The sequence below is a fragment of the Diaphorina citri genome, unplaced genomic scaffold, assembly GCF_000475195.1.
Source record: "Diaphorina citri unplaced genomic scaffold, Diaci psyllid genome assembly version 1.1 scaffold579, whole genome shotgun sequence".
Classification (NCBI taxonomy): Eukaryota; Metazoa; Arthropoda; class Insecta; order Hemiptera; family Psyllidae; genus Diaphorina; species Diaphorina citri.
The window spans coordinates 44,717-70,083 of record NW_007378013.1 but is presented as its reverse complement, the minus strand read 5'-3'; the positions used below and the strand labels follow the sequence as shown (position 1 = coordinate 70,083).

The 25,367-nt window shown below is 38.4% G+C and overlaps 3 protein-coding genes across 4 annotated transcripts; 1 reads left to right on the top strand and 2 right to left on the bottom strand.

Moving 5' to 3' along the window:
- Positions 1–840: 840 nt before the first annotated feature.
- On the bottom strand, positions 841–5,247 carry LOC103510270. Of its 2 annotated transcripts, XM_026824370.1 has the most exons (4): positions 5,159–5,247; positions 5,044–5,065; positions 1,996–2,086; positions 841–1,330 (listed from the first exon to the last, which is right to left on the bottom strand). In XM_026824370.1, exons 2-4 carry the CDS (start codon positions 5,056–5,058, stop codon positions 963–965), a joined length of 474 nt encoding a protein of 157 aa, XP_026680171.1. In that variant the 5' UTR covers positions 5,059–5,065; positions 5,159–5,247; the 3' UTR covers positions 841–962. The 2 variants fall into 2 exon arrangements, with proteins under 2 accessions (XP_026680171.1, XP_008473141.1); XM_008474919.3 differs by lacking the exons at positions 5,044–5,065; positions 5,159–5,247 and having other exon boundaries at positions 1,996–2,362.
- A 2,395-nt stretch (positions 5,248–7,642) lies between these two features.
- LOC103510277 (MFS-type transporter SLC18B1-like) lies at positions 7,643–25,171 on the top strand. The gene is made up of 7 exons (XM_008474929.1): positions 7,643–7,799; positions 18,978–19,201; positions 21,836–21,931; positions 22,558–22,631; positions 23,934–24,081; positions 24,654–24,722; positions 25,058–25,171. The coding sequence occupies exons 1-7, from the start codon at positions 7,643–7,645 to the stop codon at positions 25,169–25,171; spliced, it is 882 nt and encodes a 293-aa protein (XP_008473151.1).
- LOC113467894 lies at positions 12,375–14,213 on the bottom strand. The gene is made up of 3 exons (XM_026824369.1): positions 14,129–14,213; positions 13,809–13,972; positions 12,375–12,576 (listed from the first exon to the last, which is right to left on the bottom strand). The coding sequence occupies exons 1-3, from the start codon at positions 14,196–14,198 to the stop codon at positions 12,379–12,381; spliced, it is 432 nt and encodes a 143-aa protein (XP_026680170.1). The 5' UTR covers positions 14,199–14,213; the 3' UTR covers positions 12,375–12,378.
- Positions 25,172–25,367: the final 196 nt, after the last annotated feature.

The window sequence follows — 25,367 nt, the reverse complement described above, 5'->3', positions numbered from 1 at the left end:
ACCTTGTCTGGACCAGCAGTTCAGTGAACGGTGATAGATGATAGACCAACGGTAGGTACTCAAAACAGCCAATCCGTTTCACGTAACAATATGTGCCAAATTTGATCAAAAATCGTACAAACCGTTTGATTGCGGAATAAACAATCAGAATGTACTTGCTAAAAAACCTGCCTCGGTGGCGTAGTGGTCAAGACGCTCGCCTGGTAATCAGGAGGGCGTGGGTTCGATCCCAGCCGAGGTATGGAATTTTATCCTCATTTATTTGAAAGTTTGCAGTGATTTTATAAATAGGTACCTAATATTAAACCGGGCTGCATTGACCATATATTATCACCGTGATAAACTTACCTACCTACTTAAAATAAAGTAAGTAGGTACTGTGATAAAAGATTTTGCTTGAAAACCCAATTTGTTATCTAGGCGCGCCATTAAACATGTTATCTTTCATGAACCCCGGAAATTTGATTACCTATAGTTCCAAGAAACCGGATTTTTGGTGAATTTGAATGAGGCTGGTTTATTTGCCCACTTTAAACGTTTGACAGATGTCAAACTACATTCACAATTGAGGGTTTGGCGCAAAAAAGAATTATAGGCCATATAAATTATCTGGGTATAAGTCGTTTTTGAGTCAAAACACCTCAATTATTAATCCATGCCTATAACATACGAGTATATGCATTTGCCATCTTTTCTAAATTTAAAGTGGTTTTCATATCATTGGTCTTCCTACCTCATAAAACTTAAACATCCTATCCGTATGTTTCCAGAAATACCTTCAAGACGATTTTCTCTCGAAAGGTTCTCATTTGATTGAAGGTTTTAAAGTTCTCATAAATCTATAAGGGTTGTCATAATTTGTTGAAGATTCTTATAAAGTTTCACTTTTATTTGAATTCTCTAATAAAACTTTAAATCCTAAACACAGGGTGCAGGCAATGCCTTTCTAAAACTTCTCAGATCTACGATCCTTCTGCGGCCGCTTGCTTCTTCTTCCAGTACTGATAGCCAAAGTATCCTCCTACCCCAGCACCAATAAGTACCACTACCACAACCAGTATAATCACTATCACCGTGGTACTAGAGCCACCTTCTTTTTTTTTGTTTGTTTTGTTGTCTGGTTCAGGATTAGGACCAGGACCAGGAGAAGGAGTAGTAGTCTTGTTGCCGGTTAGTTGCCGGTAGCTCTTAGGCGTGGGTTCGATGGTTGTTTCTTGGTCCCCCTCGTCTTCCTCTTCTTCCTCTAGGTCTCCATCGAGAGGATCAGGAGTGATGGGCTTCAAGTTCCGTGTTTTGTTAACAGTGAGAGAGTGCTCTTCCTTTGAATCGTCTGAAATATGATTGAAGAGTAGGTACCTATAAGTTACTATTGTTCTTCTTTTCAAGATGAATCTTGACAAAGTCACTTCAGAATCTATCAGTATGAAATATGATTCACATTTGATGATTTATCAATCATTTTGTGATATTGCACACTCCCAGCCGGGGTGAGCAATTTATGGCTGATCCTACCACAGAGAGTTTTCAATAGATCTAGATTTCAAGAAATACTGGCCTGTGTAAATCAAATGGGTGACGCCAAAGGAAACCCTTGACACTGTGTTAACTCTCAGTGGTAAGGTCGGCCATTAATCAACCAGGATTGATTTATTCCTAGCCAGATATTTTGTAATAGGACCCAATGACCTATAGACCAATGATGGACAGGTGGAGATCTGGTGTAAAAAAAATGTATTAGATAATTATAGCAATTATTCAGAAGCCACGACAAAAAGAAAGCTCCTTTTTTGTGTATAACCTAACCCTATAATAACACTGATTACTTCTCAAATTGAGAAAGCTATTTTTTTGGGTTTAACCTAACCCTATAATAACACTGCTCATTTGTGACAGCTCTTTTTTGTAGCAATTTTCCATTGACGTGATTTCTGAACAAGTACCGACAATCATTTAGGAATAGGACCTATAGACCAAAGGTGGACAGGAGGTACTTACCTGGGTGTGTGACCCGAGGATGGTGTGAATGATGACCTTGCAGACATACAGTTTGAAACAGACAGACCAACATGACCATGTAAAGTGACCACTTCATTCCTAATATGTTTCCAAACATGGCCAAATGTCCCAAACAGTGAAATCAGGTCGACAAAGGAATTAATAAATCCAGGTAGAACAAAACCACTTCTTCAGAGGACTTTGAAAGAATTTTTAAAATGAATTTGTAAAACGAGAATCGACAGTGCGGAATGAAAATTTCATTCGGTTTAAATGCAGATTAATTTGGCTGAAATAATCTGGTTGAAATTGTGTCAAGCGAGTCCGTATTGTGGTTTTAGATGACCCGTTGCGCCGTAGCCCGTAGTGCTCTGCAGAAAAGAACTTTCAATTTTTCCACTGTAGGGAGTTTGGATAACCATTTTTTGTTCATAAAAAAACAGTAACTGAGAATAGCTCATTTCCAACCCATTTCTTCAGCATCTCTATTGGGTCTAAGCTTGTCAGACGTCCGCTTTTCGGCAGACATGGATTTATCTCGGGATCTAGAAGTTGTAGAAGAAAAAGAAAAATTCCGTTGGTCCTCATTTTTCCTGCTCTATGACTTGGAAACATCACCCAAGTACCTAAGCGCAACTGATCTCTTGGATAAATAGTCATAGCCACGTTGTTGATTATTGTTAACACATATTGTGTACTAGGGATCCCGGAGACTATCTTGCTAATAAAATGATAAGGATTAATCTTGAAACCTCAAGTAGCTTCTATGTAGTTGTAGATAGACGACGCAAGTGTCAGTAGTCAATATCTTGAGATTACAAATCAGGGGCGATAGTCTGATATTCTTGGCAGCGCAGCGGTAAAAGAAGCGAACGGTTTTTTCCTCAATATTTTCGATAGAACAGATTTTTTCCCAAAAGGTTTGATAGAGGGAACTGCAATAGACAAGGATATAGGATAGGAGGAAGCCAGCCGTTCTGAGAACGAACTTTATCTAGACAAGGATAGAATAGGATAGGAGAAAGCCAGCCGTTCTGAGAACGAACTTTATCTAGACAAGGATAGAATAGGATAGGAGAAAGCCAGCCGTTCTGAGAACGAACTTTATCTAGACAAGGATAGAATAGGATAGGAGAAAGCCAGCCGTTCTGAGAACGAACTTTATCTAGACAAGGATAGAATAGGATAGGAGAAAGCCAGCCGTTCTGAGAACGAACTTTATCTAGACAAGGATAGAATAGGATAGGAGAAAGCCAGCCGTTCTGAGAACGAACTTTATCTGGTCAGGCTCAAGTTCGCCCCGGGCGCAAATTGAATCCGCTACCTAGCGCTTAAAATGCTCCATCTTCCAAGCTAACTAACTGCCGAAGAAACCTTTGAAAATATTGCATCAATTGGATGTCCATCGGAACTGACCAATGGTTGCTGTGATGTTAAAATATTGCGAAATAATAAGCGTGATGTTGCTTTCAGGAACAGCTACCAAACGAAATTCAGGTCCCTGACATTATATGGGTAGGTAGGTAGGTAGGTAAGTTAGGTAAACTCCTGATTTGTAAAAGGTATTTAGCTATAGATGCAGATATATTGTTTTGACTATAAATATACATGTACGACTACCTACCTAGGCAATATAACATAGTTACGATTAGGTATACCTACATAATTATTTTTATCGAGTCGAGTTTTATTGTTTGTTTTGTCCACAATGAGGTTACTTAATAATATAGACATACCTGCTCTTAATGTGTAGTAAACTGTTATCTTTACTAACATGATGTAGGTACTTCACCTACCTGGTATCAACTGATGTGACGTAGGTATACTTGGAGCTACTGAAAGCATTATTTTAGTTAAAGTACCTATTACTGTACCTAGGTTCTAACCTTCCTAGGTATACCTACATCAGGTACTCTAGTAGCCTTGCGGATTGAACAGTAACTGCTACTTCTAGGTTCATACCTACAATACAAAGCAACATAGGGCGAAGGCGCTAGGTAGGTATTAGAGATGTTGAACGTTGAAAGAAAGTAAGAATTATAAGAAATCTAATGTGCACATCACACGACTTTCCTTATCCTATTGAATGATCCTTATTTGGGTGATCTTCTATTGTAACTTTTACAATATATCTAACCGTTTAATCAGTATAGCTGAAAACCGCCAAAAAGCGGTCAAAATACCGCCTACCGTAGCACCTATCTTAACCAAAAGTATATAATATTACATACTTGTCACATTTGTGGACCACATACCAAATTTCAAGTCTCTAGCTTATATCATTGAATTACACCAAAAAGCACCAAAAAGCGGCAAAATGCCGCCAAGCGTTGCCCCGATCTAAACCCAAAGTTTCGTGTCGCATCCTTGTCACATTTGACAGCTGTATGCCAAATTTCAAGTCTCTAGCTCTTACCGTTCTCGAGATATTTTGTTGCACCAAAAAGCGGCAAAATGCCGTCAAGCGTTGCCCCGATCTAAACCCAAAGTTTCGTGTCGCATCCTTGTCACATTTGACAGCTGTATGCCAAATCTCAAGTCTCTAGCTCTTACCGTTCTCGAGATATTTTGTTTACAGACAGACAGACAGACAGACAGACAGAAGGACAGACGGACCAATGGCTGAAACTTTGTATTTAGGCTCTAGGGACCTCAAAACGTGTTTTGGCACTAAAAACTGACCATCGAAAATCTGACCCGATTACATTACTTTCCTACCTATAGGATATGGAAAGTAAAAAAGAACTACTCAGTTAATAAGCCCGATCCTAACCCCGTACATCAGACTTATAGGGAGCTGAACGGTGAGCTACATGTTTTAGGATCTGACTTACTAACTGAGTAGTCCACTGAAAAGAAGACATTCAATGGAGTGAACAACTCATTCATAGATCTTGATTTTGATTGGGTGAAATCACAGGGCGTAAGTCTGTCCATTCCACACCAACGTAAAATGAAATCTCAGGGATCAGTACAGGCTACTTTGTAACACAACTAGTGTTTAGACTTACCTAATCGACGCACGATTAGAAATATTAGAATACTTACCGCCTTATTGTGCATTATCACTAACCAGAGGCAGCTATGCCTGGTCGTAAAATTTGCTGACGATTGGTCGAGTGAAATTTTAATAATGTAATAATCTTGTTTTTAGAGGAAAATTGGCCCGAGGCAGCTATGCCTGGTCGTAAAATTTGCTGACGATTGGTCGAGTGAAATTTCAATGATGGAATAATCTTGTTTTGAGAGGAAAATTGTTATCACTGGCCGGAGGCAGCTATGCCTGGTCGTAAAATTTGCTGACGATTGGTCGAGTGAAATTTTAATAATGTAATAATCTTGTTTTTAGAGGAAAATTGTCGGGAAACAGCTCAGGGCTCACTCAATTTTCTCTTAAGGTGTGTCCAAACATAGTCGACTGACCGTCGACCGACCGTCGACCGACCGTCGACCGAGGCGTTGTGTGGGTCGGAGAAAATCGCTAGTCATGTGCATACATCTCCCTTTGTATCTTAATGATTATGAGGAAAATTGTCGGGAAACAGCTCAGGGCTCACTCAATTTTCTCTTAAGGTGTGTCCAAACATAGTCGACCGACCGTCGACCGAGGCGTTGTGTGGGTCGGAGAAAATCGCTAGTCATGTGCATACATCTCCCTTTGTATCTTAATGATTATATCTTATCTTAACACCTCCTTTTATATCTCTTCAATATGTATGCTATGTATACTTAATCAATAGATATAATATCCAATATCAATATTAATTTAATATTAATATTTAAGTAGTTTATAGGGAGAATATTAGGTTCACATGTTTTATTGCACTCTACTTGTGATAAGATAACATCGATTACATTGTATTAGAGATGATTACATTGTATTACATCGAATTACATTGTAATACGTGCGTACTTGGATACATAATTATGTATATATATATATTGAGAAACAACCTATGACTATAACTATGAAGAGTTTTCTTGTAGGTAACATTTACCGAAAAACCATGAAACTCTGATTCATGTTAATATAGGCCGGTTGGCGCTTCGAACTCTTGACGCTCGCGCGCCTCCCGGCACACTTAATTTGGATGAAGACCCTGCATAGAAAACATCATAAATATTGACCAAAGTGCAAAGAGACCCAATTGCATTTTCCTCTCAATAATCCGCTCAACGCTCCCGAAATGATGCAGTTAGAGCGAGCACCAAAATCAGCACACGTTGCTCATTTCCCTGAATCACTCCAACATAGTACACCCCTCTAAAAAATTCCCGGAGGGACGGGCCCAGCTTGTTCCATTGAAGTTCGAATAAAAGTCATTTAGACGGTGATAACTCTCATCATAATATGATAGTGTAACAATTTGCAATGTGTAACACAATGCTCAAAGCTGTAGCATTGTGCAACTTTTACAGGAAAGAGACCATGGGCTACCCCTTGTGATATCAAGACCAGCACATGTGGCAATTATTGAAATCACGTCAAAATTGTACAAACAGTCATTTGTTTAATGGCCTGAGCAAAGAGAGCAGCACTTTGACCATTGGAATGGTTTTCACAATGGGGTGTACTATGTTGGAGTGATTCAGGGAAATGAGCAACGTGTGCTGATTTTGGTGCTCGCTCTAACTGCATCATTTCGGGAGCGTTCAGCGGATTATTGAGAGGAAAATGCAATTGGGTCTCTTTGCACTTTGGTCAATGTTTAAGATGTTTTCTATGCAGGGTCTTCATCCAAATTAACAGAGCATTTTAGTCCTGTGCGGCCAAAGATTTTCGCTAGATTCAAGGAAATAAGTTTATGATGTTTTCTATGCAGGGTCTTCATCCAAATTAACAGAGCATTTTAGTCCTGTGCGGCCAAAGATTTTCGCTAGATTCAAGGAAATAACGAAGCTATTGAGGCCTTAGATGTTAGTCCCCTTCTCAAATCAAGTGTGCCGGGAGGTGCGCGAGCGTCAAGAGTTCGAAGCGCCAACCGGCCTATATAAACACGAATCAGAGTTTCATGGTTTTTCGGTAAATGTTACCTACAAGAAAACTCTTCATAGTTATAGTCGTAAGTCGTATTTTTTAAAACAAATAAGAAATTTATTTTATTTGTTTTATTTTCTTTTTCTATTCACTTTATTTGTGTCATAAAAAAAATGCAAAAAGGAGCTTACGACTAAATAGTCCGCAAAAGTGTGCTAGCAAGTAAATGTAAGCAAGTAAACTTAAAATGATTTTTTATAAAAGAAGATTAACAATTAGATGAAAGTCACAATGTAATTAATTCATTTGTATCTCACACAAGTGTTGACACGGCTATTCAAGTTTCAAGATTTCAAATTTCAAGAATAATAAATAATAAATTGATTATAAAATTAAAATTGCCGCTCAAAAAAAAAAAAAAAAAAAAATCAGACCCCTCTTGAAACTTTCCTCTTGTCTGTGTTGTAGCATGTCCCTTGCTCCTCCTGTGTCCAAAGTCCACACTTTGAAAGTCTCTTGTCCCGAAACAATTTTATCCTTTTTTTTCTTTTCAAAATTTCCTTCCAAATTCCTCTGAAGTTCGGGAAACTAGAGTCTAAGCTAAGGAAAGACAAAGAATTACTCCGCGGATCAATCAGGGAACGACATTTGTGATGATTTGTGACAAGTATGCTTAGTACAATTTTAAAATTGCTTGCTGTGTTCTCACATTTTTCCTTTGTTCTTTCGTTCCAGGAGGAATGGTCTTCCCCTCCAAAAGTTGGTAGGAACTTCAAGGGAGGAGAGGAACCAAATGGAGGCGTAGGAGATGATCATGTGCTTCGCGGTAAGTACCAAGCTATACCCACCTCCCATCTTGATCAGGTTTCTCCACTGACGAAAAGTTGGAGTGATGGATTTTTGTTCATATAAAAAAGCCCACTCCGAGGCTTAGGTGTTGGGGCAAACAGTCCCAAGCCCCCAGAGGATGGGTTAAGCTTCTACGATGAATTTTTTGAGTGGCGGGATGCATTGTGGAATGGTTGGAAATATGAAAATTTGAAAATCCATATAGTCAATTTAGTCTTATCACAAAAAATTCGCTTACGGTTTCCCCATTGATGGCGTGCCGTTGGCGTGCTATCACTTATTTTGGAACGACCTTCACTGACTAGATTTACTAGCTTCTAGTGGAAGATGTAGTTTTGTCGCAGCTCTACTGCCAATGTGTTTGTGGCATGTTTTATGCATTGTAAATGTTCCATTGAAGTTCGAATAAAAGTCATTTACACGTTGATAACTCTCATCATAATGTGATAGTGTAACAATTTGCAATGTGTAACACAATGCTCAAAGCTGTAGCATTGTGCAACTTTTACAGGAAAGAGACCATGGGCTACCCCGTTATAGTGATCTGTTGGTGCACTTTTATTATGTAGCTTTTGCAGACAAATGATATCTAAATCAGTTGCAGATTTTCCATCGAAAAGAACCTTCGATTCACACCATTCGGTTCATTTGTTTTTCGTAATAGAATGAAAATAATCAAGGATAAGAATATTGTTTACTGCTGTTACCACTGAGCAATGTTGATTAAAGAGCAGGAAAGGAGCAATTAATCACAGGTAGAACCCAGGTAGAATCTGGGTAGAAAAGAGGATAGGATGGGATTATCCGATCCTGTATCGGATTTTATCCCGATGCTACCCGGTAGAAACCGTATAAATGTCCCCCTCATACACTATGGTGTTTGGTTGGGCTACTACATACCTTTTCAAAAGTTTCCCCTATCAAACCTCCTAGAAAAAAGAAGTCAACGAGTTCTTAAAAACTCATAAAAGTTCACCTTCTAGAATGCCCTGGAATTACTGGAGTCCCTAGATAAAACTCGATATCAAAATAAAACAATGTAAACAACTACCTATTACAATCTAGAGCCAAGGTGTTTAGGTGTCATAGTGAGGTAAAACTTTTCCACCACCCTCACCCTATATTCCTGTCAATACTGTAAAAATATTGATACTGTATTGTCAATACTTATCTTTCCTATGAAAAAGTATTGTCAATTTATTGATGCAACACTAATTACTAATGCTACATACCTTTTCAAAAGTTTTCCCTATCAAACCTCCTAGAAAAAAGAAGTCAACGAGTTTTTAAAAACTCATAAAAGTTCACCTTCTAGAATGCCCTGGAATTACTGGAGTCCCTAGATAAAACTCGATATCAAAATAAAACAATGTAAACAACTACCTATTACAATCTAGAGCCAAGGTGTTTAGGTGTCATAGTGAGGTAAAACTTTTCCACCACCCTCACCCTATATTCCTGTCAATCCTGTAAAAATATTGATACTGTATTGTCAATACTTATCTTTCCTATGAAAAAGTATTGTCAATTTATTGATGCAACACTAATTACTAATTACTACTACATACCTTTTCAAAAGTTTCCCCTATCAAACCTCCTAGAAAAAAGAAGTCAACGAGTTTTTAAAAACTCATAAAATTTCACCTTCTAGAATGCCCTGGAATTACTGGGGTCCCTAGATAAAACTCGATATCAAAATAAAACAATGTAAACAACTACCTATTACAATCTAGAGCCAAGGTGTTTAGGTGTCATAGTGAGGTAAAACTTTTCCACCACCCTCACCCTATATTCCTGTCAATACTGTAAAAATATTGATACTGTATTGTCAATACTTATCTTTCCTATGAAAAAGTATTGTCAATTTATTGATGCAACACTAATTACTAATTATATTATTGACAGTAATTTCAATAGTATTTATTGATACAAGGTTTGTCAAACCATTGATAGTGTGTGGGTGGTGTTAGGTCCACCTAGATTTAGGAAGGTAGAAGGTAGCTACATAACTACATAGTTAGGTATGTATAGGTATTCTATTATTTCTATTGAGGAAAATTACGTTTAATTTTAAAACCTAGAGTCTATTTGCAAGCGTTTGGATCGAATGAGCTTTATAATTTCAATAGTATTTATTGATACAAGGCTTGTCAAACCATTGATAGTGTGTGGGTGGTGTTAGGTCCACCTAGATTTAGGAAGGTAGCTACATAACTACATAGTTAGGTACATATGTAGGTATTCTATTATTTCTATTGAGGAAAATTACGTTTAATTTTAAAACCTAGAGTCTATTTGCAAGCGTTTGGATCGAATGAGCTTTTAATCTCTAGATTCCATGTCAAAGGTTCTATTTGATAATTCAACAGTTAAGTGTAGACAACTAGGGGACCTACTGATAACCTTAATAGAAGTGAATCTGATAATGACTTTTTTTTTTAGTAAGTTCAAGTGAATCTCTAATCTCTAATGAAACGAGAGGAAAAGTTAATTTTTATCTTTTCTTATTATAAAAATTAAATTAAAGTATTTGAGTGATTTTATTACCTATATTTTCCTTAATAAAAATTATTTTTCCTAGTACCTAAAGTTTCCTCAGAATTAATCAAAGGTTCTAAGGTGTAAGTGACATGAATTCTCGTTAATTGAAGAGGTTTTATCCCCGGAACTATGAAATTAAATTGTGATTATTAAGATAGTCGTTACCTAACAGCTACCGGTTATTTCTGTCAGTTACAATAATTTATCAAATATTGGTATTTAATCGATTTAAAAATAAATAGGTAAATGAAAAATTTAATGTAGGTATTGAAAGTTGAAAGTCTAGGTCGTTAATTTTCTCATTAAACCATTCCCCTTTTCTCACAACTCTCTAATGACATAGTTGAACTTTTCTGACTTCTGTGACGTCATAATCTTACAAAATCTCAAGTTTTCACTTTCACTTATCAGCGTTGACAGCTAAAGCTTCAAACTTTGACATTGTCACGTGACTAACTTTGAGCGTATTTAGTTACATAATTATGTATGTACATTTATACATAGTTATCTTAATACATAAGTATATGTACATACCGGCCATAGCTGCATAAGTTCCATACATAGAATAGGGAACCTATTTTACTTATGCAAACATTGCGCGAGCTCGTTAGACAGTTTCTGTTTCCTAGGACGTTTTGTCAGCAAAATCGCGATTTTAAGTTTTCATTTTCAACAAAAAATTACGTAATCCTTGCGCTGATCCGCGGGTAATCGTGGACTTTACAGCAACAGATTTCAAAATTAAGTTCGACTGTCAATAACAAAATCTTGTGGTTTCTTTTGCTTTCTAATTTCTTACCGGCCATAGCTGCATAAGTTCCATACATAGAATAGAGAACCTATTTTACTTATGCAAACATTGCGCGAGCTCGTTAGACAGTTTCTGTTTCCTAGGACGTTTTGTCAGCAAAATCGCGATTTTAAGTTTTCATTTTCAAGAAAAAATTACGTAATCCTTGCGCTGATCCGCGGATAATCGTGGACTTTACAGCAACAGATTTCAAAATTAAGTTCGACTGTCAATAACAAAATCTTGTGGTTTCTTTTGCTTTCTAATTTCTTAAAAAGTTTACCAGAAATCTACAAAAAGTTTTGCCAAAAAGTTTCACCAAAAACATGATCGCTGTTATTGCTAATGCCCGTGCTTTATTGTTTTTAGCGTTGTTTGGGACTTTTTTGGCGAGAAATTTACAAAAAGTTTCACCAAAAACATGATCGCTGTTATTGCTAATGCCCGTGCTTTATTGTTTTTAGCGCTGTTTGGGACTTTTTTGGCGAGGAAGTTTCACCAAAAACATGATCGCTGTTATTGCTAATGCCCGTGCTTTATTGTTTTTAGCGCTGTTTGGGACTTTTTTGGCGAGAGTGTATAGTTAGGTGATTTATTTGTTATGAAGTACCGTTTGTTTGTGTTCTTATTATGCAGGTATGTACGAATAATTGTTTAATGGTGATTATCTGATTAGAATGCTATTAAACAACTTTAGATACCTACACCGATAAAGATGTTCGTTTTTGTGGGGGCATTTCGTAAGAAAATTAGGCATAGAGAAATAAATTAGTAGGTTGTAAATTCTCCAATTAGTGGCTACGGCCCTGCATGTGACCACTGTCCACTAACTTGTTTGAGGTCAAAAAAGAAAGAAGTGTTGTTCTTTTAGCTGAATTCTCTTTAGGAAAGTTCAGGATAAAATCCACCCCGGAATCGAACCCACGACCTAACGCTCACAGACGCGCTACCCTCCAAGCTAACTAGGCTGCAAAAAAAGAAAATCTTTGGATCTTACTTTTCATTGTAAGGCAGGAAACCTGAGGGTCCCAGGAGTAAGAGTCCTACTGTGGTCAATAGAAGACCAGTCACCATCATACTCCAATGGTTGTCTATCTTGTCCGCTATATAACCCCAGAATGGACCGTTCAGGATAAAATCCGCCCCGGAATCGAACCCACGACCTAACGCTCACAGACACGCTACCCTCCAAGCTAACTAGGCTGCAAAAAATAATCTTTGGATCTTACTTTTCATTGTAAGGCAGGAAACCTGAGGGTCCCAGGAGCAAGAGTCCTACTGTGGTCAATAGAAGACCAGTCACCATCATACTCCAATGGTTGTCTATCTTGTCCGCTATATAACCCCAGAATGGACTGAATATACCGTACAGCGCTGAGAACAGCAGGAACACGAACCCCATCTCTGAACTTGAGAGATTCAACTGAAATCAAACAACAAGCGATGGAAGGTGAAAATCATGTCAAACCACTGAGGATATCATTGAATATAGTACCTACTCTTCTTTTTGTAGTAAGCACATAAACAAGGGTCATATTTCTAGGGATGGGTAAATATTGAGTGAATCGATTCAAAGAGTTGAATATTTCAAAAGAATCGTGAATGGCGATTCTTAAATTCAAAGAATCGCGATTCCTGAAGAGTCGAGGAAAGCGTGTGGTGGGGGGAAAAAGAATCGGCTATGCTGCAATCTCATTGGTTACGAAAAGCAGCGAGAGTGATCCTGTGTGCTGTCTCTCTCTCACTACAAAAGAATCGCGTTATCGCGATTCTTTTAGAGTCGATTCTTTGAGTCGAATATTTGAAAAGAATCGAGTCGTGGTATTCGAATATTCAAAGAGAGTCGAATATCCCATCCCTACATATTTCTGAGAAACTGATGGACTTTGGTCTTTTTTTGACTTGAGGTTCCTCTGAAATTGGCCAACCATCGAAATCTTCCACTTCAATTTCAAAGGACTTGGGATTGAGCAAATGGGATAAAAGTGATACCAATGGATAGAACTTGACTTCAGCTTTCCCAGTGATATGCGTAACTTGAATTCACACAAAATGGACTTAAGGGGCTTCTCACATCGCCCCATCCATGTTGAGGTACATACTTACATCTCTCAAGTGGGGGTAGTACCTACTCTTCTTTTGAACACATAAACAAGGGTCATTTTTCTGAGAAACTGATGGACTTTGGTCTTTTTTTGACTTGAGGTTCCTCTGAAATTGGCCAACCATCGAAGAACTTGACTTCAGCTTTCCAGTGATATGCATAACTTGAATTCACACAAAATGGACTTAAGGGGCTTCTCACATCGCCCCATCCATGTTGAGGTACATACTCACATCTCTCAAGTGGGGATACCTGCCTATTGCAAGTCTTGTGGTCTATTTTGGCCGCATTTTGAGAGTTAGCGCTATTTCGACCGCTTGTTAAGGACCCAACAGTTAGAGATAGCGGGAAAAAAAAGTCGTGTGATGTTCACACCAGAGAATAGTCAAAGTTACCTATGGAACTTGCCCGTTTTGGGCACAATATTCGGGGGCCCTATGGGATCCTCTCTGAGTTCTTCAGTTAACAGTGATATGCGTAACTTGAATTCACACAAAATGGACTCAAGGGGCTTCTCACATCGCCCCATCCATGTTGAGGTACATACTTACATCTCTCAAGTGGGGTTCCAAGGTGGGGTCTAGGAATGCCCAGACATTAGAGGCAATCACAACCGTGATGGCAATCAGCAGAACTGAAGGTATCTTGAGCAGTTTAAACAAGGATGTAGTCTGATGTACGTTTTGACTTCCTGAAATCAAAGCGTTGTAATAACCTGGAGTCAATCCAACAAATGAGACCAGGGCCGAATTTAAAGGGGACCGAGGCCCGCCCTTGAGATTCATTTTCTCCTTTACTGTAATGACTCCGAAAATTTGGAGCAACCACCCCACCCCCTTGACAAAATCCTGGCTACGGCTGTTGTAATAACCTGGAGTCAATCCAACAAATGAGACCAGGGCCGAATTTAAAGGGGACCGAGGCCCCCCCTTGAGATTCATTTTCTCCTTTACTGTAATGACTCCGAAAATTTGGAGCAACCACCCCACCCCCTTGACAAAATCCTGGCTACGGCCGTAATACCTGCCTATTGCAAGTCTTGTGGTCTATTTTGGCCGCATTTTGAGAGTTAGCGCTATTTCGACCGCTTGTTATGGACCCAACATTCTCCAAATTTTCTGAGCCTGGCCTACAGTACATGAGAAAGCTTGAGGGGTGGGCCCGGGCCCCTTTGTCCCCCTTAAATACGGCCCTAAGTCCACTACACAGAGTACACAGTTACACACTTTGAGTTTTGGAAGGGCATCAGTTCCTTTGGACTTTTGGAAGAGTCGTATGCAGTCACCTTTATTCTAGTTAATACAGGGTGTCCCAGAATTTATGCCAACTATTTGTCTGGGACACCCTGTATACTGATACCTTTTATTTTGGAAAAAAAAGTCGTGTGATGTTCACACCAGAGAATAGTCAAAGTTACCTATGAAACTTGCCCGTTTTGGGCACAATATTCGGGGGGCCTATGGGATCCTCTCTGAGTTCTTCAGTTAACCGCGCCAAGTCGTATTTTTCTTTTGGAACTTCCCCTCTTTTGAAGCTCGTTTCCCCTCATTTGGCGTGATAGCGCCTGTACTAAACTATCCAAGATGGCGCACCATCAGAATCGGTTTCCGTTTCGGAAAGGAAGATACACTTTTACTACGATAATTTCTTCAGTTAACCGCGCCAAGTCGTATTTTTCTTTCCGAACTTCCCCTCTTCTGAAGCTCGTTTCCCCTCATTTGGCGTGATGGCGCCTGTACTAAACTATCCAAGATGGCGCACCATCAGAATCGGTTTCCGTTTCGGAAAGGAAGATACACTTTTACTACGATAATTTCTATCTACGCCACTGACGATATGTAGCACTTTGTCATTCGTGCTTGAGATATACAGTCGTGTATTTTGATATGTTTTGCTGAAATGTGATCTAGTGTATTGCTCTCAGTTTAGAGGTTTCCCTGTAGCAGAACTTCGCAGATAGAAGTTCAAGTTCCTATCCTATGCAGTATGCAACATCCAAGTACGGAAACATGGGGTGAATTGCCGAAAATTAAAAATACTCATGTCAAATTATTTATTTTTATTTTTCAAAGAGGTCTGATACGGCGCGAACCATAGTTAAAGCGCCGAATGGAAAAAAGAGGTCTGATTGAGGGAATTATAACCCCCCCAGGTCTTATGGTCCCTAAAGCGAAGAGGGGAAAACTGGATAGCAGAAAGCCAGAAGATCAGAGAAAGAACCTTATGTGTTTAGGATAAAATTCGCCCCCGGATGGGAATCGAACCTCAACCTATGCCAAAAATAAAAATACCTTTGAAAACAAATTAAATGTACTAAAGTATGAAGGAGGGTATTGCACACAGAATATCTTGAAATGTTGCTATCACACAGAGGCTCGATGAGAAATATTGAACAAGCGTACGATTCTTTGGACAATTCGAGTCCAAATTCACCCCAGTTTACCCGTCCGGGCTATCAGTTTACTTGTGGGGAAATTAATGGGTCAAAATCATTCCCTTGGTGACATATCCCTCGTTGTGAATGCATTATGCAACCTCGTCTGCATAAAAGACATAGGTATCGATATATCGGATATCTGTCTGATACATGAAGACATATCAACCTATGCTAACTTAATACAAATACAAGTTGCATTGTTGGATAAGAAGATAGGGGAGACATATAATTTCAGAAAAGAGGAAAATCCTCATTGTTTTTTCAGCCCGTCCTTCCTTTATTATTACGATAGTAATAAAAATAGAAAGTAAAAAGGTATAGTGGACGGGCCATTGTATTCGCTTCGGTGTCGTCAGTCTGTCTAACCCCATAGAAGGACTTATCCAAACCTGGTCGACCTATATATCAAATTAAAGGTATTTTTACCAGGAACACGAAAGTGGTGGTGCAAATTTGTCCAGAAAACCAAAAAGCCAAAAATCAGTCAAATTTTCAAAACAAAAATAAACAAACTTAAATTACATAATCATTATTGCAGTGAATTTAAATCAAAAAGAAAAACAAACAATACCTCACCTTCACCTTGTTGGGTTATCAAAAACAAAACAATTTTGACTTTTCACCTTCACCCTTAATTCAATTTGTTATCTGCCGAATTTACATGGAACTAAAATTGAAATAATAATATTAATGATTTATTATAGTGAGATTTCGGAATCCCCCCTAACTTTCAAAAGAAGAAATCGGTAACATTATTTGTAAGATTCTGCACATGAGCGGAAACCAAAACTAGTTTCCGTCATGAATCTCGGACAACCATTGGGCAACGCGAACTTTCACTAGGGGCGTATTTTCCTTTCGGGAAAGTGACCACTGCTAAAATTAAAACTGAATGGTCAGTTTTCCAGCTTAACTCCATACACAAAAAGCCCACTTTGACGCTTAGGTGTAGGGGCAAATGTCCCAAGCTCTTGACGTTCGCGCGCCTCCCGGTACACTTGATTCTTGTCACAAATGTCGTTCTCCACCTATCGGTAAATTTCATGACTTGACTTGGACTCGAACCACCAACCTAAAGCTACTACTAACGACTAATAATCTTACTAAAGATAAGGAGTTGAGTGATGAGCTGATGAGAGAGAAAATCGTTGAGTACAGAACTGAATTGTAATGATGTAAACATGTAGAACCGACGGCCTTCATTTAATTGTGAAGATCAATAAACGTGTAAAAAATTGATATCTGACAAACAGATGATGGGTAATTGGGTACATGTGGCGTACGGTAAATTTCATGACTTGACTTGGACTCGAACCACCAACCTAAAGCTACTACTAACGACTAATAATCTTACTAAGTATAGATAAAGAGTTGAGTGATGAGCTGATGAGAGAGAAAATCGTTGAGTACAGAACTGAATTGTGATCATGTAAAACAGACGGCCTTCATTTAATTGTGAAGATCAATAAACGTGTAAAAAATTGATATCTGACAAACAGATGATGGGTAATTGGGTACATGTGGCAAAAAATATTACTTCCAATTAATGTCCAAGAAAATCTAGGCAGATTTAACATCAAGATAGCCTATCGTGGTAAGTACCATGTCCATTATCATGATTTTAAAATTAAATCCCCCACAAAAACACAAATGTGGAAAAAAGGCCAAGTTCCTATTTAAAAATGTCGGCCTATAAAAGTACCTAGTGAGATCAGAAAATTACGTGGAAAATCAACGGAGTTATAGTACATGTGGCAAAAAATATTACTTCCAATTAATGTCTAATTTTTAATGGCAGATTTTTAACATCAAGATAGTCTATCGTGGTAAGTACCATGTCCATCATCATGATTTTAAAATTAAATCCCCCACAAAAACACAAATGTGGAAAAAAGGCCAAGTTCCTATTAAAAAATGTCGGCCTATAAAAGTACCTAGTGAGATCAGAAAATTACGTGGAAAATCAACGGAGTTATGACAGGGGTAAAAATGCGTCGAAATGTTTCGTGTAATACACACACTGGCGTCTTCAGGCCGGAACTTGGCCTAGCGCACTGCCGTCCGCCTAGATAAAATAAAAAAATAATACTCACATGACTATGGATTTGGACTTATAGAATATAATAAAATATAAACTGCTTAAGCTGTCAGAATGAGACTGTAAAGTCCCTTTACTCAGTAATACACACACTGGCGTCTTCAGGCCGGAACTTGGCCTAGCGCACTGCCGTCCGCCTAAATAAAATAAAAAATAAATACTCACATGACTATGGATTTGGACTTATAGAATATAATAAAATATAAACTACTTAAGCTGTCAGAATGAGACTGAAAAGTCCCTTTACTACCGCAGTCTAAACAAGCTCTTATGTATTTGGTACAATACATAAAAAAAAAAAACATTTATAAAAAGAGTCTTGCTTATATTATACTACAGGTTTGCATGGATTACATAAACCCTAGAATGATCTTTAACCTCCTTGGACCACTTAAAATGGACCCTATGATTAATTGCTCCTTTCCTGCTCTTTAATCAACATTGCTCAGTGGTAACAGCAGTAAACAATATTCTTATCCTTGATTATTTTCATTATATTACGAAAAACAAATGAACCGAAAGCTGTGAATCGAATCTGCAACTGATTTAGATATCATTAGTTCTAAGCTTAGTTCTAAGTACCCTATTAGTCTCTGTAATTTGTAAAAATGGATTTTTTCTTTTTCAATCCGTAAATTTGTAAAAATAAATCGGAATGTTAATCCCACTCCTCTACTTTCAAAAGAAGCTCAATTTCAAAAGATCTATTTGCTGGGCAGGGAAAAATAGGCTCGTTTTGAAAAGGTCTATTCGTTGGGCATGGAAAAATGGGCTCACTTTAAAAAGGAATAATTCATTGGGCAAACCCTGTTGTTGTATTTTTATCAAGTGACACATTAATAGGTACCCTGGATTCTGTTTCTGAGGGATGATGAAATACAAAATCCAATGGAAATGTTTAGATGCACTATTACTACCTAGTAGCTACCTACGATTTATGCTTAACACTATTAAAATTTCTCCTCCTTAGTAGAAAATATAGGTATATAGGTACTTATAAATAAAATCGCCCGCGGCGCTATCACTGACTCCCACTTCCGCCTCTATTCCCCAGGCAATGGCAACGCAAAGTATGCCCGACACTGTTAAAATTTCTCCTCCTTAGTAGAAAATATAGGTATATACTTATAAATAAAATCGCCCGCGGCGCTATCACTGACTCCCACTTCCGCCTCTATTCCCCAGGCAATGGCAACGCAAAGTATGCCCGCAGTACGTCCGTGCCGTCGGGCGCCCCAGGCGAGGTGTACAGACTTAAGGAGAAGATAGCCCGCAGCAACAAGAAGCCCAAGCCGTCCGAAGTGCAACACTTCACACGATCACAATGGATCTCACTTGTGGCACTCGGGATGGTGGACTTTGTGGGATTCTGCTCCATGTCCATCATGGCTCCCTTCTTCCCCAAGGAGGTGAGTTTCTTAAAACCACACAAGTTGTATTTTCCTTTCGGGAACCTGACCACTGGAAGATTCGTAGATTCGCATAAGCTTAACCCATCCTTTGGGACATTTGCCCCTACACCTAAGTGTCAAAGTGGGCTTTTTGTGTGTGTAGTTAAGCTGGAAAACTGACCATTCAGTTTTTATTTTAGCAGTGGTCACTTTCCCGAAAGGAAAATACGCCCCTATTGAAAGTTCGCGTTGCCCAATAGTTGTCCGAGATTCATGACGGAAACTAGTCTTGGTTTCCGTTTCCGCTCATGTGCAGAATCTTACAAATAATGTTACCGTTTTCTTCATTTGAAAGTTAGGGGGGATTGCGAAATCTTACTATAATAAATCATGATTATTATTATTTCAATTTTAGTCCCATGCAAATTCGGCAGATAACAAATTGAATTAAGGGTGAAGGTGAAAAGTCAAAATTGTTTTGTTTTATTTTCCTTTCGGGAACCTGACCACTCGAAGATTCGTAGATTTGCATAAACTTAACCCATCCCTTGGGACATTTGCCCCTACACCTAAGCGTCAAAGTGGGCTTTTTGTGTATGGAGTTAAGCTGGAAAACTGACCATTCAGTTTTAATTTTAGCAGTGGTCACTTTCCCGAAAGGAAAATACGCCCCTAGTGAAAGTTCGCGTTGCCCAATGGTTGTCCGAGATTCATGACGGAAACTAGTTTTGGTTTCCGCTCATGTGCAGAATCTTACAAATAATGTTACCGATTTCTTCTTTTGAAAGTTAGGGGGGATTCCGAAATCTCACTATAATAAATCATTAATATTATTATTTCAATTTTAGTTCCATGTAAATTCGGCAGATAACAAATTGAATTAAGGGTGAAGGTGAAAAGTCAAAATTGTTTTGTTTTTGATAACCCAACAAGGTGAAGGTGAGGTATTGTTTGTTTTTCTTTTTGATTTAAATTCACTGCAATAATGATTATGTAATTTAAGTTTGTTTATTTTTGTTTTAAAAATTTGACTGATTTTTGGCTTTTTGGTTTTCTGGACAAAATTTGCACCACCACTTTCGTGTTCCTGGTAAAAAGACCTTTAATTTGATATATAGGTCGACCAGGTTTGGATAAGTCCTTCTATGGGGTTAGACAGACTGACAGACACACTGACGACACCGAAGCGAATACAATAGCCCGTCCACTATACCTTTTTTTATTACTATCGTGATAATAAAGGAAGGACGGGCCAAAAAAACAATGAGGATTTTCCTCTTTTCTGAAATTATATGTCTCCCCTATCTTCTTATCCAACAATGCAACTTGTATTAAGTTAGGATAGGTTGATATGTCTTCATGTATCAGACAGATATCCGATATATCCATACCTATGTCTTTTATGCAGACGAGGTTGCATAATGCATTCACAACGAGGGATATGTCACCAAGGGAATGATTTTGACCTATTAATTTCCCCACAAGTAAACTGATAGTTCGGACGGGTAAACTGAGGTAAATTTGGACTCGAATTGTCCAAAGAATTGTACGCTTGTTCAACAATTCTCATCGAGCCTCTGTGTGATAGCAACATTTCAATATTTTGTGTGCAATACCCTCCTTCATACTTTAGTATATAATATGTTTTCAAAGGTATTTTTATTTTTGGCATAGGTTGAGGTTCGATTCCCATCCGGGGGCGAATTTTATCCTAAACATATAAGGTTCTTTCTCTGATCTTCTGGCTTTCTGCTATCCAGTTTTCCCCTCTTCGCTTTAGGGACCATAAGACCTTGGGCAGTTATAGTTCCCTCAATCAGACCTCTTTTCTCCATTAGGCGCTTTAACTATGGTTCGCGCCGTATCAGACCTCTTTGAAAAATAAATAAATAATTTGACATGAGTATTTTTAAGAGAGACATGGCAAAAATCAACATCACGGAAGAAGACGCGCTAGACAGAACAGTTTGGCGAGGCAAAAAGTTTTCTAGGCTTCAAATGGCCAGTAGTAGTAGTAAATAATTTTCGACAATTCACCCCATGTTTCCGTACTTGGATGTTGCATAGGATAGGAACTTGAACTTCTATCTGCGAAGTTCTGCTACAGGGAAACCTCTAAACTGAGAGCAACACACTAGATCACATTTCAGCAAAACATATCAAAATACACGACTGTATATCTCAAGCACGAATGACAAAGTGCTACATATCGTCAGTGGCGTAGATAGAAATTATCGTAGTAAAAGTGTATCTTCCTTTCCGAAACGGAAACCGATTCTGATGGTGCGCCATCTTGGATAGTTTAGTACAGGCGCTATCACGCCAAATGAGGGGAAACGAGCTTCAAAAGAGGGGAAGTTCCAAAAGAAAAATACGACTTGGCGCGGTTAACTGAAGAACTCAGAGAGGATCCCATAGGCCCCCCGAATATTGTGCCCAAAACGGGCAAGTTTCATAGGTAACTTTGACTATTCTCTGGTGTGAACATCACACGACTTTTTTTTCCATCTCTAACTGTTGGGTCCATAACAAGCGGTCGAAATAGCGCTAACTCTCAAAATGCGGCCAAAATAGACCACAAGACTTGCAATAGGCAGGTATTATTTAGTCAGTCATAATTTCTCACCCGCATTGCTTGCATTTGATTTCCAGGCAGCCTTGAAGGACATGAGTGTGTCGTATGCAGGTTTCGTGTTCAGCTTCTATGCCTTGGTTATGTTCCTGTCAGCTCCTGTCTTTGGAAAAATTGTAAGTACCCCAGCAACTATCTCAAGATTACCTCTAAGTTAAGCTATAAATATAAATAGTCTAAATTATGTGTGTACATATTTCTTTACTCTGAATATATGTACATTTATGCTCGCCCCCACGCTCAGACCTAGACCCAGGTGACCCAGGTCTGACAGACAATCTGAGCGTAAGTGCCTGAAAAATCTCGAGACCCAAGTCTGTGAGATGGTCTGGGCATGAAGTGGTCTTAGAACACCGTTGATCTTCGAGGAAAGTGTGGTTTTAAACTTTACTTTGAAGACTTTTTGAGAGGCCATGCCCAATGCCCATGTCTTTTTTTAATTTTTAGAGAAGGTTTTTGGTTTTTTATTCCGTTCTAATATTTAGACACCTTTACTCTTAGGTATTAGGTACTTTAATTAATTCTAAAATTCTATATTCAAAGGTTTTTTTGGTAGGTACTTTATATAATTCTAGATTAAGGGTTTTTGGTAGGTATCTAAGAAAATATTTCAAATAATTCTTGATTTGAAGACTTTTTGAGAGGCCATGCCCAATACCCATGTCTTTTTTAATTTTTAGAGAAGGTTTTTGGTTTTTTTATTCCGTTCTAATATTTAGACACCAATCTGTTTTCATTCCAGATGTCATCGGCCGGAACAAAGTTCATATTTGTATCGGGAGTTTTTGTAACCGGAACTTGTAATGTACTTTTTGGGTAAGAGAATAGCTACTGAATTTAGGACAGAATTCAAGATCCTTGTGACCAAAGTCACTAATGAATTCAATACTCATAATAATAAAGTTGTTTATACTTTATACCCATACATAGATACTTCCATAATACAACATAAACAATAATAGTTATTATTATTTTACATAGGTATAGGTAGATAATAATTATGTACTTATCGTCACTCGACGAGTTTTTGTAACCGGAACTTGTAATGTACTTTTTGGGTAAGAGAATAGCTACTGAATTTAGGACAGAATTCAAGATCCTTGTGACCAAAGTCACTAAGGAATTCAATACTCATAATAATAAAGTTGTTTATACCCATACATAGATGCTTCCATAATACAACATAAACAATAATAGTTATTATTATTTTACATAGGTATAGGTAGATAATAATTATGTACTTATCGTCACTCGACAATATGTACTTATTTATTTATAGTGAATTATCTGTACCATATATGCATTGATCAGTGATGCATCTCAGGAAATTTGATCTCAATGAGATTTCTTACGAGCTGTTTTACCTAAAGCAAATATGACAGACTTGACAGACAGTACATGGAATTCAGTAGGTACACAATTCAATCGTTATGACCAAGTCGTATTGATAACATTCCCCACACCCTGACCTCACTGAAATGTATTGTTTGTTTGTTGTGTCCAAATAAATGAAGGAACAAAGCGAGTTGAAAGTTTGAACTCAGCCAGCTTAAAGGGTAGGTCGTCGCTTACAAGGCACACCTAGCGCTTTGAGTTTCGTCCGGGGTGAACTTTATCATAAAGAAATCAGATCAGGTTCGTTCTTGGAACGGCTGGCTTAGTATTTATTTTCCCTTCGCAATTTCCCCTCTTTTGGCGCAATATCACCTGTACTACTAGTTAGCTTAAAGGGTAGGTCGTCGCTTACAAGGCACAAGACCTAGCGCTTTGAGTTTCGTCCGGGGTGAACTTTATCATAAAGAAATCAGCAGATCAGGTTCGTTCTTGGAACGGCTGGCTTAGTATTTATTTTCCCTTCGCAATTTCCCCTCTTTTGGCGCAATATCACCTGTACTAAACCATAGGAGAAATATTGGGAACGAGCTTCAGAAGAGGGGAAATGACCTTCAGAAGAGGGGAAATGAGTTTCAAAAGAGGGGAAAATAAGGAAATGAACTTCAGAAGAGGGGAAATTCCGCAAGAAAAATACAACGCTTCTTTCGCCATAACTCTCGACCGCTTTGTCCGATCTCAATCGAGTTTGTCCGATCTCGAACGACTTTGTCCGATTCGTTTCAGTTTGCTGCCGCAAATCCGAAGTAACTCTGAGTTCGCCATCTATTGCTTTCTAGTCCGTGGCATGGAGGCGTTGGGAGCTAGCGCGTTCTCCACCGCCAGCTTTGTCTATGTCATTCATCTGTTTCCTGACAACGTGGGAGCCGTGCTGGTAAGGGTTAAACGTTAAAATGGCCGATTTTTCAACGCCAAGAATGAACAGTAATAAATAAGTTCAATATTTTTTCTTCTTTCTTTCTTATCGTAACAAAAAACAATTTATATTTATAAAATTCTAATCAATGGACGAAAGAGAATTTATTAAAACTGCTGACAGAAAGGTACTCCTCAGTCCTACGTTGGCAAAGTTTATGGGCCGGTGAAAAAATTCTCATTATCCGGGCTTTAAAACCGCGGCCTTCGACGTGTAAGTCTAGTGTTATCCGCACGCAGTTAAGGGCGTTGCAATTACATGTTGACCAAATAATGAATGTCATTCCCAAGTGAGAAGGACGTTGGTTGTTTTACACTTTAGCGAGATTGGTATTAAGGCGATCTCTTCTTGGTTCCTTTTGTGCCGCGTCCATTTTTGATTAGGACTATTGCACTGTGAGATTGGTATTAGTAGTAAGATGTATTCTGTTAGTAAAATGGAACAGCTAAGCTGACAGTCTAAATAAAGCATTACTTATACTTATAAGATGTTGTCAATATTGAAGTATTCAGTTGTTTCCTTGATTTCAGGGCATCCTAGAGACATTTGTGGGTCTGGGAATGAGCATAGGTCCTGCCCTGGGAGGTATTCTGTACTCCGTAAGTATTTCATTCAGCTCAGGTCTTCCATTAACTAGACCTGTAGCTAGAACCACAATCGGAGTTTAAACTTGGTTTAAGTTTAACTCTCGGATGAAGCAATCTGATTGGCTGAAAGTTCGAAATCAACCAATCAGTTTTGCTGAATACAAGAGATAAATCAAGTTTAAACTCCGGTTATCTTTCTCACAGTTACAAACTCAATCAATCAAATCAAATTAGTCGTTCCAGAAAGAGGTTAACTGTAAACAAAGCCTCTCCACCAAGTTCTATCTTTGAACTTTTCTTCCTTCCGTTAGACTCACTCTTATGAATAATTTCGTTCTCAATTTCAGATCGGAGGCTTTGCACTTCCGTTTTACATCCTAGGATTTCTAATGATACTACTCGTACCTGTCTATCTACATGTCCTGCCGCACAATTCAATCGTTATGACCAAGTCGTATTGATAACATTCCCCACACCCTGACCTCACTGAAATGTATTGTTTGTTTGTTGTGTATGTACGGGGTTAGGATCGGGCTTATTAACTGAGTAGTTCTTTTTTACTTTCCATATCCTATAGGTAGGAAAGTAATGTAATCGGGTCAGATTTTCGATGGTCAGTTTTTAGTGCCAAAACACGTTTTGAGGTCCCTAGAGCCT